Source organism: Typha latifolia, chromosome 5 (genome assembly GCF_019914945.1).
Source record: "Typha latifolia isolate L0001 chromosome 5, TyphaL0001v2, whole genome shotgun sequence".
Lineage (NCBI taxonomy): Eukaryota > Viridiplantae > Streptophyta > Magnoliopsida > Poales > Typhaceae > Typha > Typha latifolia.
The window spans coordinates 2,030,536-2,045,064 of record NC_133090.1 but is presented as its reverse complement, the minus strand read 5'-3'; the positions used below and the strand labels follow the sequence as shown (position 1 = coordinate 2,045,064).

General features: G+C 38.0%; 4 protein-coding genes across 6 annotated transcripts; 2 read left to right on the top strand and 2 right to left on the bottom strand.

Annotated features, from left to right (window-relative positions):
• The first annotated feature begins 756 nt into the window (after positions 1 to 756).
• On the top strand, positions 757 to 6,499 carry LOC140789538 (uncharacterized). The gene is made up of 6 exons (XM_073139267.1): positions 757 to 2,106; positions 3,088 to 3,240; positions 3,355 to 3,426; positions 3,757 to 3,866; positions 3,947 to 3,979; positions 4,883 to 6,499. The coding sequence occupies exons 1-5, from the start codon at positions 910 to 912 to the stop codon at positions 3,957 to 3,959; spliced, it is 1,545 nt and encodes a 514-aa protein (XP_072995368.1). The 5' UTR covers positions 757 to 909; the 3' UTR covers positions 3,960 to 3,979; positions 4,883 to 6,499.
• Positions 4,749 to 5,497, bottom strand: LOC140789539 (uncharacterized). The gene has a single exon (XM_073139268.1). The coding sequence runs from the start codon at positions 5,495 to 5,497 to the stop codon at positions 4,856 to 4,858; it is 642 nt and encodes a 213-aa protein (XP_072995369.1). The 3' UTR covers positions 4,749 to 4,855.
• A 1,560-nt stretch (positions 6,500 to 8,059) lies between the features above and the next one.
• On the top strand, positions 8,060 to 12,412 carry LOC140788561 (uncharacterized). 2 transcript variants are annotated; one of them, XM_073137842.1, is made up of 8 exons: positions 8,060 to 8,452; positions 8,572 to 8,649; positions 8,777 to 8,953; positions 9,090 to 9,227; positions 9,377 to 9,445; positions 9,536 to 9,673; positions 9,767 to 9,917; positions 12,115 to 12,412. In XM_073137842.1, the coding sequence occupies exons 1-7, from the start codon at positions 8,350 to 8,352 to the stop codon at positions 9,901 to 9,903; spliced, it is 840 nt and encodes a 279-aa protein (XP_072993943.1). In that variant the 5' UTR covers positions 8,060 to 8,349; the 3' UTR covers positions 9,904 to 9,917; positions 12,115 to 12,412. The 2 variants fall into 2 exon arrangements, with proteins under 2 accessions (XP_072993943.1, XP_072993942.1); XM_073137841.1 differs by having other exon boundaries at positions 8,079 to 8,482.
• Positions 12,413 to 13,130: 718 nt separating this feature from the next.
• LOC140788560 (trihelix transcription factor GT-3b-like) lies at positions 13,131 to 14,529 on the bottom strand. Of its 2 annotated transcripts, none has more exons than XM_073137840.1 (2): positions 14,024 to 14,529; positions 13,131 to 13,894 (listed from the first exon to the last, which is right to left on the bottom strand). In XM_073137840.1, the coding sequence occupies exons 1-2, from the start codon at positions 14,420 to 14,422 to the stop codon at positions 13,355 to 13,357; spliced, it is 939 nt and encodes a 312-aa protein (XP_072993941.1). In that variant the 5' UTR covers positions 14,423 to 14,529; the 3' UTR covers positions 13,131 to 13,354. The 2 variants fall into 2 exon arrangements, with proteins under 2 accessions (XP_072993941.1, XP_072993940.1); XM_073137839.1 differs by having other exon boundaries at positions 13,131 to 13,936; positions 14,024 to 14,523.

The window sequence follows — 14,529 nt, the reverse complement described above, 5'->3', positions numbered from 1 at the left end:
CACTCAACGACGACTTCATTGTTGCACTAACATAAATATAAATAAATCCAAAACCCTAACAAAGAGAGACCGACAATACCCTTCATTGTTGTCCTAACATGTAGTACGACATTTAACAACTTGGCTTAATATTTAGATTTTAAAATTATTTTATATATACAAATTTTATCAATTTATCATGCTATATTAAACGAAATTTTGTTTCAATTAAAAACCCATAACTTATGTTTTATTTTGGACGTGATGTGATCCGACCTATAAATATAATTAGCCTATCTAATCATAATTTCTTTATGGGTTGATTACATATTATTTATTTGTCTTAATTTTTTATTTTTATTTTGATCATGAGCCTGAAAGCTAAATATGGGCTGGACAAAGGGCCAATCCTTCCTAGATACAGAGGCACTTTAGGCCCCACCGAACTTTTAGCTGTCTAGTCTAGACTTCAAGCCATATGTCTCAATTTTATTAAACCTGGCATACAGTGTAGTTCAACTTAAACACTTAATTTTATACGATCTTTAACTAAAGTATAATAATTAATTAAATACTAATTAAATTTAAAGATTCTCATCACAAACAAAATTGTTAATGAATTTGATAAATTTTTTAATACATCTAAAATAATATCAGATTTTAAATAACAAAACCGAATCAAATATAATAAAAATATTAAGAACCCAATGAGATTAATTGCTTAGATTAAAAAGTAATTGTTCAGCCCTTTCGATGCAACTGCAATCACTATTCCAATCCGCAAATATTCGCGCACAAATATCTGAGCTCGTCCCCTCGCAGTCTATCTGCGTGTTCTTAAACGCTCTCCCAAAGAGTTCTCAGTCGAGCTGCGAGTTCCATCTCTGGAGACGAAGAAATCGGAACTGTGTAGAGCTAAGATGATAAAAGATGGGCACGCGATTAATCGCCTTCGCGCCTAACCCGTTTCCTTTCCTCACGAATTCTTGTCCTTCCACCCCCTTTCCTCGTCGACTCTCTATTTATTCATCACCAAAACACCATTTCTGTACAATTGCTGCATACCAACAAGCGTTTCTGCCTTCAAAAGACCATCTTGATGATAAATTCGTGGGAGAAGACGAAAAGGAGGAGCTTTCATGGCAATCATACAACAGTTTGATCCATTCCTATTGCTTAACCGGCCACCTTGATAAGTCTTTGGAGTTATTAGCCCGGATGGAGGCACTTGGCATGCGTCCAAATGCGGCATCCTATGCTCGCCTCCTCGACGCGCTCGGCGGCGTCGGCCGCACCCTCGAGGCGGACGCAATTTTCCGGGAGATGAAGTGGTTGGGCCTCCGGCTGAGGTCGAAAGATTACAACTTATTACTGAGAGGGTTCTTGCGGAAAGGGCAGCTGCATCTTGCTGATTGCTTGTTGGTGGAGATGGGCGAGGAAGGCGTCGAGAGGAACCGAGAGACTTACTTGCTCCTATTGGATTCCTACGTCCATGCTGGGAGGTTGGAGGATAGCTGGTGGGTTCTTGGAGAGATGAAGAAGAGGGGAATTCGATTGACTACTTATGTTTATAGCAAATTGATTAGAATTTATAGAGATAATGGTATGTGGAAGAAAGCGATGGAGCTTATGATGGAGATGCAGGAGCTCGGGATTGCGCCAGATAGAAGGATTTACAATGAAATTATTGATGCTTATGGGAAATATGGTCAATTGGATGATGCAGTCAAGGTGTTTGAGAAAATGCAGATAGAGGGTCCGAAACCAGATATTGTGACTTGGAATTCTTTAATTAGGTGGCATTGTAAGGCGGGAGATCTCAAACAGGCTCTAGGGTTCTTTACTAAGATGAATGAAGAGGGGTTGTACCCTGATCCGAAGATCTTCATTACTATCATTAGTAGGTTAGGAGAGTGTGGGAAGTGGGATGAGATCAAGAACCTATTTGAGAGTATGAAAGATAGAGGGTTCCGGAAAAGTGGGGTTATATATGCAATCTTGGTTGATATATATGGGCAGTATGGTCAGTTTCAAGATGCTGCAGAGTGTGTTGCCGCTCTAAAAGCAGAAGGTTTACAGCTTTCACCAAGTATCTTCTGCGTCCTGGCAAATGCTTATGCTCAACAGGTAAACCCAATGGTCGTATGTTTTAAGAATTACAACCCTAATGACGATGTTTCCTTTGAAAAGGAGTATTAGATCTTTCTGATGCTTAAAAACGTAAAATGTTTGCTTGAGGCTAGAGAAGTTGTACTATCCTACATTATTTGCTAATAACTTCACTATTTCTAAACGTCCTTCTCTTGGTGGTATATTTCCACTTTCAAAGCAATGATATCCTATGAGCAAAGAAAGAAGTGAAGGATAAAGTTAAGGTAAACAAACACAAAGTTCATTTAGTATTTAGATATTGACAACAGAAACAGAGTTCGTTAAGAAATTAAATACTAGGGTTTTACAGATTCAGACCTCCATAAAGCCATGAATATAGGTTGCTTCAACGACCTTAAAATCAGTTGTACCCTAAGGATCTCTTTGACAGTTGTCGCATTCTAATGGCCCTTCCAGGTCCAGTTCAAAGAAGTTCAATAGTAGATAATAGAACAAGAGTTTGTGAAAGTAAAAAAGATCCTTTTTTGTTTGTTACTTGAATTATTCTTCTAAAAGTCAATAAGTAACTTTTCTTGCATACGTCATAACTATAACATTCTGCATTGGTTTTGGAGTGACCGATGGGTACTACTAGGTTTTCTTTTGCTAGGAAAAGATAGAATTATTTTATATGCAAAGTTTGATAAAGTTCTTAGTCATGGGCTGCTGAGTTCTTCACTTTTCATCTCTGAAGTAGCTCTCTGACCAAGTCCCACATTTAGGTTAAGGCTTTATTCGAACTTCACCCGGGCCTTAGATCAAACATTTAGCAAGCTATTGTTCAAGGATGGCACTTCTAAACTTAATGCTCTAACATGTACTCTTTCCTACTCTTGTTCAAGGATAACTCTTTTATCCTAAACTAAATGCTCTAACATAGTAACATGTACTGTTTCTATTTTTCTCACTGTGAAGGCATCACATTTTGATAGCTCAGTTTTTTGCATTCTTATTCAGGGATCATGTGAACAAACTGTAGATGTTCTTAGATTGATGGAAGAAGAAGGAATTGAGCCAAACCTTATAATGCTTAATTTGTTAATTAATGCATTTGGTATTGCTGGAAGACATCTAGAGGCACTGGAAGTATTCAGACATATCAAGGACAATGTAAGTGGCTTAGATGGAGATGAATTTATCTGCAGTAGTTTTCTGCTAGTTTTGTGTTTCTTCTCTCATTTCTTTGTATCATTACTAACTGGGTATATCTTATTGCATTTCTAGGGTATTAGCCCAGATGTGGTTACCTACAGTACTCTTATGAAAGCATTCATGAGAGCAAAACAATATGAAAAGGTTCTTATTTCCCTTCCTAGCATCAAATAGAAAATTTGAGTTTCTATCCAATGGTTAACTCTGATGAAAGAAAATCCTGATGGTTGCTCTTTAGTTCTGTCAATCTGTAGCAGATATATACATGCTCTTTTATGAGTATTTAAATCAGATCATGAAGCAAATTTGTTTTTGGCTCCATATCTAGATATTTCGGTGGATAGAAGTAGAGAAAAGTTATAAACCTACCTATCATTTTTTGGATATATCAAGCATATCATTATGTTCTCAAATTTGCTACTTTCGGAACTTCATGTTAGGCATCGATTTAGATAATTTTTTTTGGATTGCCAGGTTCCAGGAGTATACAAGGAAATGGAAATTGCTGGATGCACAGCGGACAGAAAAGCCAGGGAGCTGATGCATGATGCCTCAATTATACTAGAACAAAGAGGGCAGAGGAAGTAAGTGCTATTTTATGTTGGTCTATCTGTATATCATGCAAAGACCAGGTCAATAATCTTTATGCTTTTATTTGTAACAGGTCGCTAAGTTAACTGAAATTTGGATACAGTTGGTAAGCAGCTTCCTTTTTTCCCCCTTGGCCTTTCTTGTGACCAATGCTTAATGGTTTAACTGTAAGTCCTTTTAAAGGGGAAAAAAACCAATGAAAAACTTTTTTGTGTCCTAACTTATTACATGTTATTATGTTTCTCTTCACTTTCATGACATGTGAATAACTTGTCTTTGGCCTTAGAATGAATTCTAACATCTATCTACTGCAGAATTGATCAAGTGTGATCCCCCAAATTAGTACATTTTAAGGTGTCAGTGCAGGAACAAAATGAGCAAATTAAAAGTTTGCTTTAGGTCATCAAGAATCTAAAAGTTTATAGTATGATTTCACATTGTGCATTTGATATTATTCAAATTACATTAATCAAAATCTGGCAGAACGAAAAATTACAAGCAGACCTCTTTCAGGAATGTTTGATATACACCTAATTGGTCTCTCTCCAAACTTTGCTTTAGGTCTTCTGGACAGTTTACTCTCCAGTCTCCCTAAAATTAACATAATTTCATAATCTTCCCCTTCTAGGCTGTTTGCTAATCAATCTGCTGCTTGTTTATTTTCCTTGGTACGAAGACAAATTTATCATTAACAATTTTTTGCTACAGCATTTTGCATTCTTCAGCTTCCATGGTTTGATCTGGTTTTCTGGTCACATCAACAAATCCACTCTTTTCTTCTCAGTTAGTGATAATTTGAATTATACTTGGAAGAGCTAAAGTCTATCAATGTTTTTGGACGCCTGCTGCTCATCAAGAATCTAAAATCTAGAAAGTAATAAATGAGCAACTTTCCTTGTTCTCTTAGCAGAATTTTACAGTATCTCTCCTCTTATATTTCTATGCAATAGCAATGCTATCTCAATACTTATCCTGAAACAAATCACTTGAGCTCTTCATCATCACTCAGCAACTCATCGTCACTGGCCTCCGCCGCCGCCGCATTCATCCTCGCTGATGCCTGCTTCACTATCTTGACGATCTGCGCCGCTTCTCTGCTCAACTTATCCTGCTCCTTCATCGCCTTCTTCAGCTTACGCTTCTGATCCTTCAATTCTGTAAGAATCTTCTCATTACTCCCCCAATCTCCGATATCCAAATCGATCCCAAAAGCTCCTCCCCCATCCTTCTCTTTGCTCTTGATCATCTTTCTGGGCGACAATCCAAAGCAGCAAACTTGTTTAGGCGGGGAAGGAGAATCTCTCCGCGGACTGCGAGAAATCGAAGGTGAGGAAGAAGACCCAGATCTTGGTTTTGGTCCTAAATCACTATCTTGGCTTGGGATCTCTGTTTCGGTTGGTAAATCCGGTATGCTCCGGTTCAAGCTTTTGGGTATGTTCTCCTTAGCATGGCCAGGAAAAGATTTGAGCTTTCGGAAGCGGGCTTCGAGGTCAGTAGGAAGCAGAGAGGAATCGGAGAGGTGGGAGGTGTTAAGCTTTGCGATCTGCTCGAGAGCGCAGAGGTCGATAGCCTCAGCGATAATGGCGTCGATGGCGGAGCACTTGCTGCTTTCCAGAGAAGCCATGAGAGATGTGAATAGAAATGGGATGATAGAGGCGAAGATTAGATGGATGTAGAAGATATGGGAAAGAGAGGAATTGCGAGAGAGGGAAGCTTTCGGCGTGGGACATCGTAATTCGACCGTTGAGTTCTCCTTTCCTCAAAAGTCGAGCAATGGGCATATCTGTTGGCTTTAAATGCCAGCGGATCATCTGCGAGATGGATTGCAGGAGTTTCCTACTCAATGTGAATGGTTAATGCAATGAATTAATTGTGTCTTTTCCACGTGGGAAGTTGTTGTAGCACCTACTCTGTTGTACTTATTAGTGCGGCTGACTTTCGTAGGGAACGGAAGTTTTGGTAGGCAAAGTAAAAAAACTAGACAATATCAGTCATGTGGAATATACGGAAAGCGATGAATGGAAGGATCTTCAAAGGAGAGAAGCTGTCCTGAACTGGTGGCAGAACACAAGCAAGTCAGTGAGGAGTGCGAGATGGGTGCCACCACCTGAAGAATGGATCAAGATCAATACGGACGGAGCGTTTGATGCCAAAGAGTTATCAGGGTGGAGTTGGTGTGATCATTAGACATGCAGAGAGCCAGTTAATCAAGGCAGTAGCTGAACCCATAGGAAAAGAATCTCCCCCTTGCTAGTGAAGCCTGTGCGGTCTTGTGCAGTCGTTGAGTCTGATGTTGAAGAGCTAATGAGGATTTTGAATGGTGATCTAGCTGTGCTTTGGAGACTCAAGGATCTTATAGCTGGCTGCCGGAGTATGGTGTGTAACTATGATATTGTTGTGTTCTCACATACCCCAAGAGAGATGAACAGAGTGACGGATTGGGAGAATAGTTGCTAACATGGTATATGTTGGGGTATTGATTCTTCACTGACGAAAGAACTTTAGGCCATTCTCAGGCAGGCAGGACAGAGAGTATCCCATTGGACTCCTTGTAACCTCTTTAGCTGACTTCAACTCATCCATCAATACAAATAATAATAATAATAATAATAATTCTTTCCCTGCCTACGCTTGTCAAAGATATTCTCAAATCTTGGTGATATGATATCCATAGTGAAAATTGGTGAGAAAAAAAAATGGAGTCCTAAAGGAGGAGCCTTCATAATTATAGATATATATCAAATTTATGAATAAAAAATGACGTTTATATGTATAAACTGGCCATAGTTTAGATAAAGAAATTAGTTTCTCCTATAAATAGATTGAAGAAATAAATTAATATTTTAAAAATAGTTACAACATTGCGAGGCAAAAGAGAAAAATTACTAAAAAAAAATTTAAAGTGTTTATACGCATAGCATTATTAGATTAAAAAAAAAGGTGTCTTTCCTTTGCCTCGTTGGCTAAGTAGTATAACTTGTGACTAAAGACGCAACAAAAGTACAGTATGAGGTACTTACTCATGATTAAAATCTCTCTTTATATATATATGCGCCTTGTAAATAAATATTTATTTATATATATTTTCATCAAATTTTAAGTAGGTGTTTATTAGGCCTCTCTTATACATTTTGCAGATAAACATCCCCTTATAATCTTATATATATTTTTCGTCAAACCATGTATAAGATGAGTCACATTGTGATACTTTATGTTCGCAGAGGGATAAGATAAAGTTATGCATATAAGAATAAGATAGATAGAATTTATCTATCTAAATTAATTGAAAAGAATGAATATGTGTTTAATAAATATTATCATAAAATATGAATAGAAAATATAGTATAGAAACATAATATTCCCTTTAATAAAATACTCCATAACATTTTTATGCACAAAAATAGCAGATATAATTATCTATTTATTGTTATACAAAGTATAGTTTCATGATAATAATTTGAAAAACATTTTATATTATATGTTTTATTAATAGTGTGGTATTTGACTAAGTTTATACACATTTTATTAGTGTTTGGTTTGTCACAAGTAACGATCTTGAATAAGAAAATGATGTTGATTATTTTCTATCTCAATTATCATATTGCCCTGTGAAATATATTAGTTCTAATATATAATTAAAATAACTAAACAAATAAAATAAATTTATGTAGTATAATTATTAATTATCATACTTTAAAAAAACATATTATATGATAATATGAATTCTTAAAAAGACTTACGAAACAATTAAAATTGTAAAACAATAGAATCAAAGGTAATAGCATACGACAACCAAAAAGTATAATTACGTCATTGCAATTTGACATTCGAACTCCAATAATTGTTCAAAGTGTTCTCGATATTAGAGGTTTTGACCAAATTAGCCCTTAGTCAAACTTTAATTATTAAAATAGATCATATCCTAAACTTAATTTTTTTTACTAGAATTGTTACTTAAAACGCTGAACAAAAATGTTAGAATTTATCTGATCAGCATTTCGTGTATGCCAATAAAATAAATAAATAATAAAGCGGTTCATTTGAATAAACCGTTTATATTAATAATAATAATATTATTATTATATATATAAAGAGGTTGTAATCTATATTTGTAAATAAAATTTAGGAGAGGGGTAGTTTGGTCAAAAGATCTCGAAACTAAATTACAGTCCACACGTTATTCGTTAGGCTTATATTTTCTTGGCTGGCGGCCAGAAACTGTACGTTTCCCGACCCGCATTTCCTCCCCCCCCCCGTGCGGTGGTCTTATATTTACAAGTTCGAACGCTGTTGTCATAGACGGTGGATTTGTGGTGTTGTGCTTCCCCCCACTCGCGACTTCTTCGTCTCTTCTAGAAGCTCAGCTCTCCCTCAATTTCCCCCTTTCCTTCCCACGATTCCTGCTGAAAATCAAACCGCAGTCTGGAATAAAATCCCCCTTTTGCTTGACGAAATTTTCTAATCCTTTATCCCTCCATGGAGAGCGCCGCGCCCAGGGTGAATCACGACTGCGTTAACGCCTCCAATCCTTACCACCGGTGCGGAGAGTACTGCGGCGCCAAGAGATCTCCCGCCGCCGGTAAGCCACGGATCGAGTCGCCTGGATTAGGTTTTCTTTTCTTTGCTTTCCTTTTCGATTTCTTGTTTTCTAGTTGTTTTCTTTCTTGTTGATTCATTCGTTTATCGTGTGCTCCGCAGCTCAAAATGGGAGCGGGAGCAATCCAAAGCGACGAACGGAGAGAGGAGGGTCGGGAGGACTGCCTCTATATGTCTTCTGTAAGTTTTCCCAATAAAGTTGGAATCTTTCTTCTTTTATTCGTCGTTACCTTTTCCAAGTTTGCATCTTTGGAATATTTTATTTCTAGTTACATCTTCCTACTTTTGTTTCGGTGGGTGGTTTCAGTGCAAAATGGTTCAGCGGACGATATTGGAAAGGTGGACCCGAGGTGTGCAAATGCGTCCAACCCCTACCATGTGTGCACGGAGTCCTGCTTAAGTAAATTGCATGGGGTGGCTCGGGCAAAGGTGCAGAGATCGCCCGTGTCATTGTTCTCGCGTCATTCTTCTTGGTCATCGGGAGGTTTGTTCTAGTCTTGTACTATCTGTTTGTAGACTCAGTAGTTATAATTTTGTAGTTTTGGTTGCAAAGAAAGGTAATGTTTCTAGTTTTAATTGAAATTTGAGCAACTATTGTTGTTGATGAATTGTGACGACAGACGAGGGTAGTGTGAGGGTGAGGGAGGATAGGAAGGTGGACCCAAGGTGTGCCAATTCATCCAACCCATACCATGTATGTGCGGACTACTGCTTTAATAAATTGCACGCGATAGAACAGGCTGGTCGAAGCATGCCAGGTTCGTGTCCTTGTTCAACCAGGAATTTATTCCCTTTCTCTTCTAACTTTAGTAGTGTTGTATGTTTCATTGCAAGGGTTTGGAAGGGTTTTAATTGTTGTAATACTAGAGTTTGTGTCACTAATGCATCTGTTTATTTGCTATTATAGTGGAAAATGGCACGAAGACTCCAAAGATTACATCAAATATGATCAATCAGGCAGAGGGAAGTACATCTGGTACGTTCACGGTCATTAAGTAGTTTCATCTGGAGCATTTTTCTTTCATCTCTTATTTATACCTATTGATGTTGGTTGTTATAATCACAGAGGAAAATAGTGTGAAGATTGGAGAGAACAGGACGGTGGACCCCAGGTGCAAAAAAGCCTCCAATCCATACCATGTATGTACTGAGAACTGCTTGAATAGATCAAGTCAGATGGAGCACGTAAATGGAGTTAAACCAGGTATGATTTCTCTACAGGCATTCTTCATCTTTTAGGGGGCATTACATCATTTTTACCTTATGTTTCTAAATCTTTTTTCGTTTAATTTTGTAGTTTCGACTGCCAAGGAAAGCAATGGTAGATTAGATATGGTGGAGAAAAGATATGTGAGTCCAAATTGTGTAAACGCATCTAATCCGTACCACAGGTGTTCTGAGTACTGCTCTTCTGGGAAGCAGAAACCAACTTAGCTGGCTAAGGAGGGGTAAGTTCTTATTCTAATCATAAGTCATACCTCTTTTGAATTTTAGAGATTTAATTTTTAATAAGATTTGATGATACATCTATTTATTGATGGAATTAGTTCAAACAGGAATCATGGTACCTTTGAAACGATTAACATAATTTTGAAGGAAGATTTACTAAAAAATATGAACAAAAAGCAAAATGCGGGAGAGGGACTTGTTAGATTCAGTCCTGCTTGGAGTAAAAGATAAAAGTTGAGGAAAGTTAATATAGATAAGTGGTCTAACCCTATCGGCTTAATGTTTGGGTTTGTTGGTTCCAGTATAGATAATTAGATATCAATTCTTAGTTTCGGTTGACTCCTAATTTAGTGATGATTTTGCTTCCCCAATGTAGTAATTTACTTGGCGTCACAGTTCATGTTCGATGTTTTTAAGTTAGTATTTATTTGCTTGCTAAAGAAGCATAAAGCTGAATTTGTTGGTTAGCTTGATGAAGCTGTATTTGTAGTTTGATTCAGAGAAGCCATTTTGTTAATGCATATATAAATCTAAGAAACCATGTTGGTCAATTCATTGACCAGCTCAGACGTAAAGATGCCAAATTTCATTTCATCACTTTCTTACCAAGTTTAGCATGACTTTAGTTAGAAAGACGACATGTATGGCCTTAGGTTAACTGTTAACCATATTTCTTTTGTACATAGCTGCAGTTGTCACTAACTTGCTAGTAAGTTATTGCACATGCCATTTGCAAACTTGGAAGAATACAAGTATACAACTGTTGGATTCTTTACGCCAATATCAAGAGATACTGAGATAGGAATTAGAGCTCAAGTTAGTTTTTAAATGCATAATTCTGGTTAGATAATTTCTATAGATGTACTCATCCTATATTCCTTTGTTCTGCTATTTCTATTTCACTTAGTATGTTATAAGACCTTGTAGTGGATCTCCTGATCTCTATTCTTAGTTCTTGTCCTTCTTATCTCTATAATGCACATGCAATTTGTTACTGTTTGCTGCCTATAAACCAAAAGTAGGCACCAATTAAATGGTGATACTTGCTGCACTTTTGCTTCTATGTAACTACTTGAGATTGGTATAACAAGTATGATTTATTCTTCCTGCTTTTCATGATATTTCTGAATTATTTTCTAAAGCTTCATGGAATGATCGGTTAGCTTTAATATCAATATTTATGCTAATTTTATGTGAATCTGCTGATAGTTTTGTTGCATGCTGAGCAACAAGAACATACCTTTTAATGTATATGCATCTTCTGACGGAAATTTTTTGTGCATATGATGTTATGCTGATAGACATCTCTCCCGGCAATTGTTAAGTACTCATGTTAATACAATTTGTGTTATATTAAGAAAGCCAAACTCCTGGATAACATTTCAAGGTTCTCTGTTAGTGAGTACTTGTTAATTTTCGAGCAGTTATTTTTATATTTTTTGTATTTCCCTTTGTACTCTGAGGATATCTGTTTATCAGCTAGTTCTGCAGTGTTTGTTTTGACGCTTGGGTTATGTGTTTAGTAGGACTGATGTACTCTCATGGGTCAAGTAAATTACATCTAGGCAGTAGTTCTCTAATTTTGGTAGGCCGTAATTTTCTACTATTATAATATATGAGGCATAATTAATATATTTAGTTTTTGTCATCTCATAGGCACAAATAGGGCACCAAGTCTATCCCACTTACAGTTTGCCATTCCCTAGCACTGTATAAATATTAGTTTCGCTGGGCTTTCCGGATGCACAAACTTCTGTTAAAGGATACCCTTTCTAGGATCGCACCTTGTAGGCATTTCTTTACTGACAGTTAAAATTCATACTTATCCATTCAGGGCTTTTGAGAGATTCTACTGACGAGTTAAAAATTGATCTTTGCCATTTTAAAGCTGTACAGTTCTTTATTTTTCTGTAGTTGCAGTATCATGAGCATAAAAACAGTGACATACTGCGGCTTGAATTCTAAATATGTCATGAAGAAAGCTTGAATGATTATTATACTCTTTTTTTCCTTGAAAGTATGCTTATTTTGTTATAACTAATAAGTTGCTTTATCCTTAACTTTGGAATTTTATTTATTTTCAGTCTCTTTTATCCGATGGATTACCATGTACTTGTAGCGATTAATTGTTACATAAGACATGGAAGCAAACAAGCTTATGTTATTAACAAACTTATTATGTCAATTTCATTTCAGGGTTCAAAGTAATCCAAGTTTTAGGTACGAAATTATTATCTCCATTTCTTGGAAAGTCAAGTGACGTCCTCCTGTTTGGCAGAATCGCTTCAATGGCCTTGGAGATTGCTTAGGCCAATTGGACAGGATTTGAGTTCGCCTACTTACTGCTGTAAAATTCTTAGGTTCCAGAAAGGCAAAAACAAACTGCATGGGAAATTACCTGTCAGTTTACATTGTAACTATTACTTGTAATGAGTGAATATACGTCAGAAATTTGCAAGCAGATCTGCAATATAAGTGGAATTTTTTTTCTAAATCTTGAATTGCTGGTAGTAAATAACCTAGTACTTGACTTTGTTCACTTTGAACTTAGCAATTTAATGATGATTTTTTACATGATTAACATGTTACAGAGATTTAATTTCAAATTTCAAATTGTAAACTATTGTAGCTCTGTTGTGATGCGTGTATCAGGGGCTAAACTTTGACTCTCCGTGTGAATCCTGCAAGGGTCCACAATTTGCTCACAGGTCTGAATGAGACTTTTTCCTGGAAAGCTGACAGCTTCCAATACTGAGAATTGATTCCATTTTGTTATTTCTATTTGCAAGATCGATGATTCTGGTATGATATCCAAGCCTTTGAATTGCTACCAGAGCTGCTCTTTTCTTTTAGACTAAAAGGCAAGCCATAGATGGGAACTTTCAACTTTACCAACTGCCAGTATTTTTTTCAACAAGAAACTCAATAGAATATAATGGAGAAGGAGAGAGAAAGATGGGTCAAAATCCCTGGCAATGAAATTTCGAGGTGCTCCTGAAAGTAAAACTAATGAAGCATGGTCAGCATGAAGGAATTATGCTAAGAACACAAACACAATTCAAGGGAACAAAATTTAGGCGTCAAAATTAGATGCATACATGTCCTTTTTCGACAAGCAGTTTTTGTTCTTTTGTTTTCTATGAATTATAATTTAAGTAAGTTAATCGCACACGATATATAAGTTAGACAACTAGTTATCAAAATCAACAAAGTGAATCGAACACATAACCTTTTTTTATTGCAAGAAAAAAAAATTCTAATGAAAAATTCTAAGCAAAAAAGAGAAAAGAAATAGGTTACCAAGTTGCAGATTTACAATCAAATTAAAAGGCAAAATGTAGCTTATAATTCCAAATACAACCCCATTTGTCACTATTTCTGACTCCTAAAAGTTAGTTTAGCATTCAATCAATAATCAAGAAATCTGGAAGCTACTTCAGAACTCATCGTGGATGAGCTTATTCAAGAGAGTATTCAGAATGGCGTCCCTCTTCTCCGCTCTACTCTCCTCCCTGCTCCTCCTCTGCTCCTCCCTCTCCCTCAGCGTCTGATCCAGCATCATCCTCTCCCTCTCCAACCTCTCCATCCTTTCCCGCCACTCTTGCTCGAACAACCGCCGCTCCTCCGCCCTCCTCTCCATCGCCTCCCGCCACTGGGCCGCCATCCTCTGCTGCTGCCGCAAGAACTCCTGCAGCAGCTCGGCGATGCTGCGGTTAGCGGCCGGCGGCGGCTTCTTCTTTTTGCTCTTCGGCTGTCGGGATTCGTCGTCGGAATCGTTGTCGTCGTTAGAGAGCTCCTCGTCGGAGTACGTATCGGCATTTGATCTCTTGAGCTTCTTTTTGGCGAGGGAGGGGCCGGACTCAGATTCGAGGAGGAGGAGGCGTTGCATGTTTCTAGCTCGCTCGGTGAAGACGGCGTCGAGTTCGTCGAAGAAGGGGCATTGCCTACCGTTCTCCGGATCAGCCGTCTCTTTGCCCTGAGAACAAAAAGGTACATCTTTGGTTGAAATCTCCATTATCTATTGCAAAAGGAGGACAAGAATGTTTCCATAAAAATCACAACTTGGAATCGGCAAAAAAGAGGGAAAGAGAGAACGGGAGGTAACCTTGTATCGATTGACGAGGTTCTTCCACTTGCACTTGCACTGCTCCGGCGTGCGGCGGTGGCCGAGCGTCCTCATCCTCGACGCCACCGCCTCCCAAACCGTCTTGTTGTTGTTGTTGTTGTTGTTGTTGTTGTTGTTGTTGTTCCCCCGCCTCGTAGAGGAGTCGTGCTGCTCTTGATCGGCTCTAATGGCGATCAAATCCTTCGTCGCTGCTACACTCCACTGCGCCACCCCTCCTCTCTCCTCCTTCACCATCATCACCCCTTCTCTGTCCCTCTGCCTCTTTTGTTTCTGCTGATGTGGCGATCCTACGCTCGCCGACACCATCTCCGCCGAAGAAGCATCGAGCAGCCCGGCAAAGACGTAACCATCTTCTCCGCTGCCGAGCATCGTATCCATCGAAAACCCCTAACCCTAACCCTAACTCCTATTCTTCTCTATGGTCTGTCTTCCTCCACGACGATGGATTGGCGTCGAAGAAAGGAAGGTGAACAACCGAACATCCC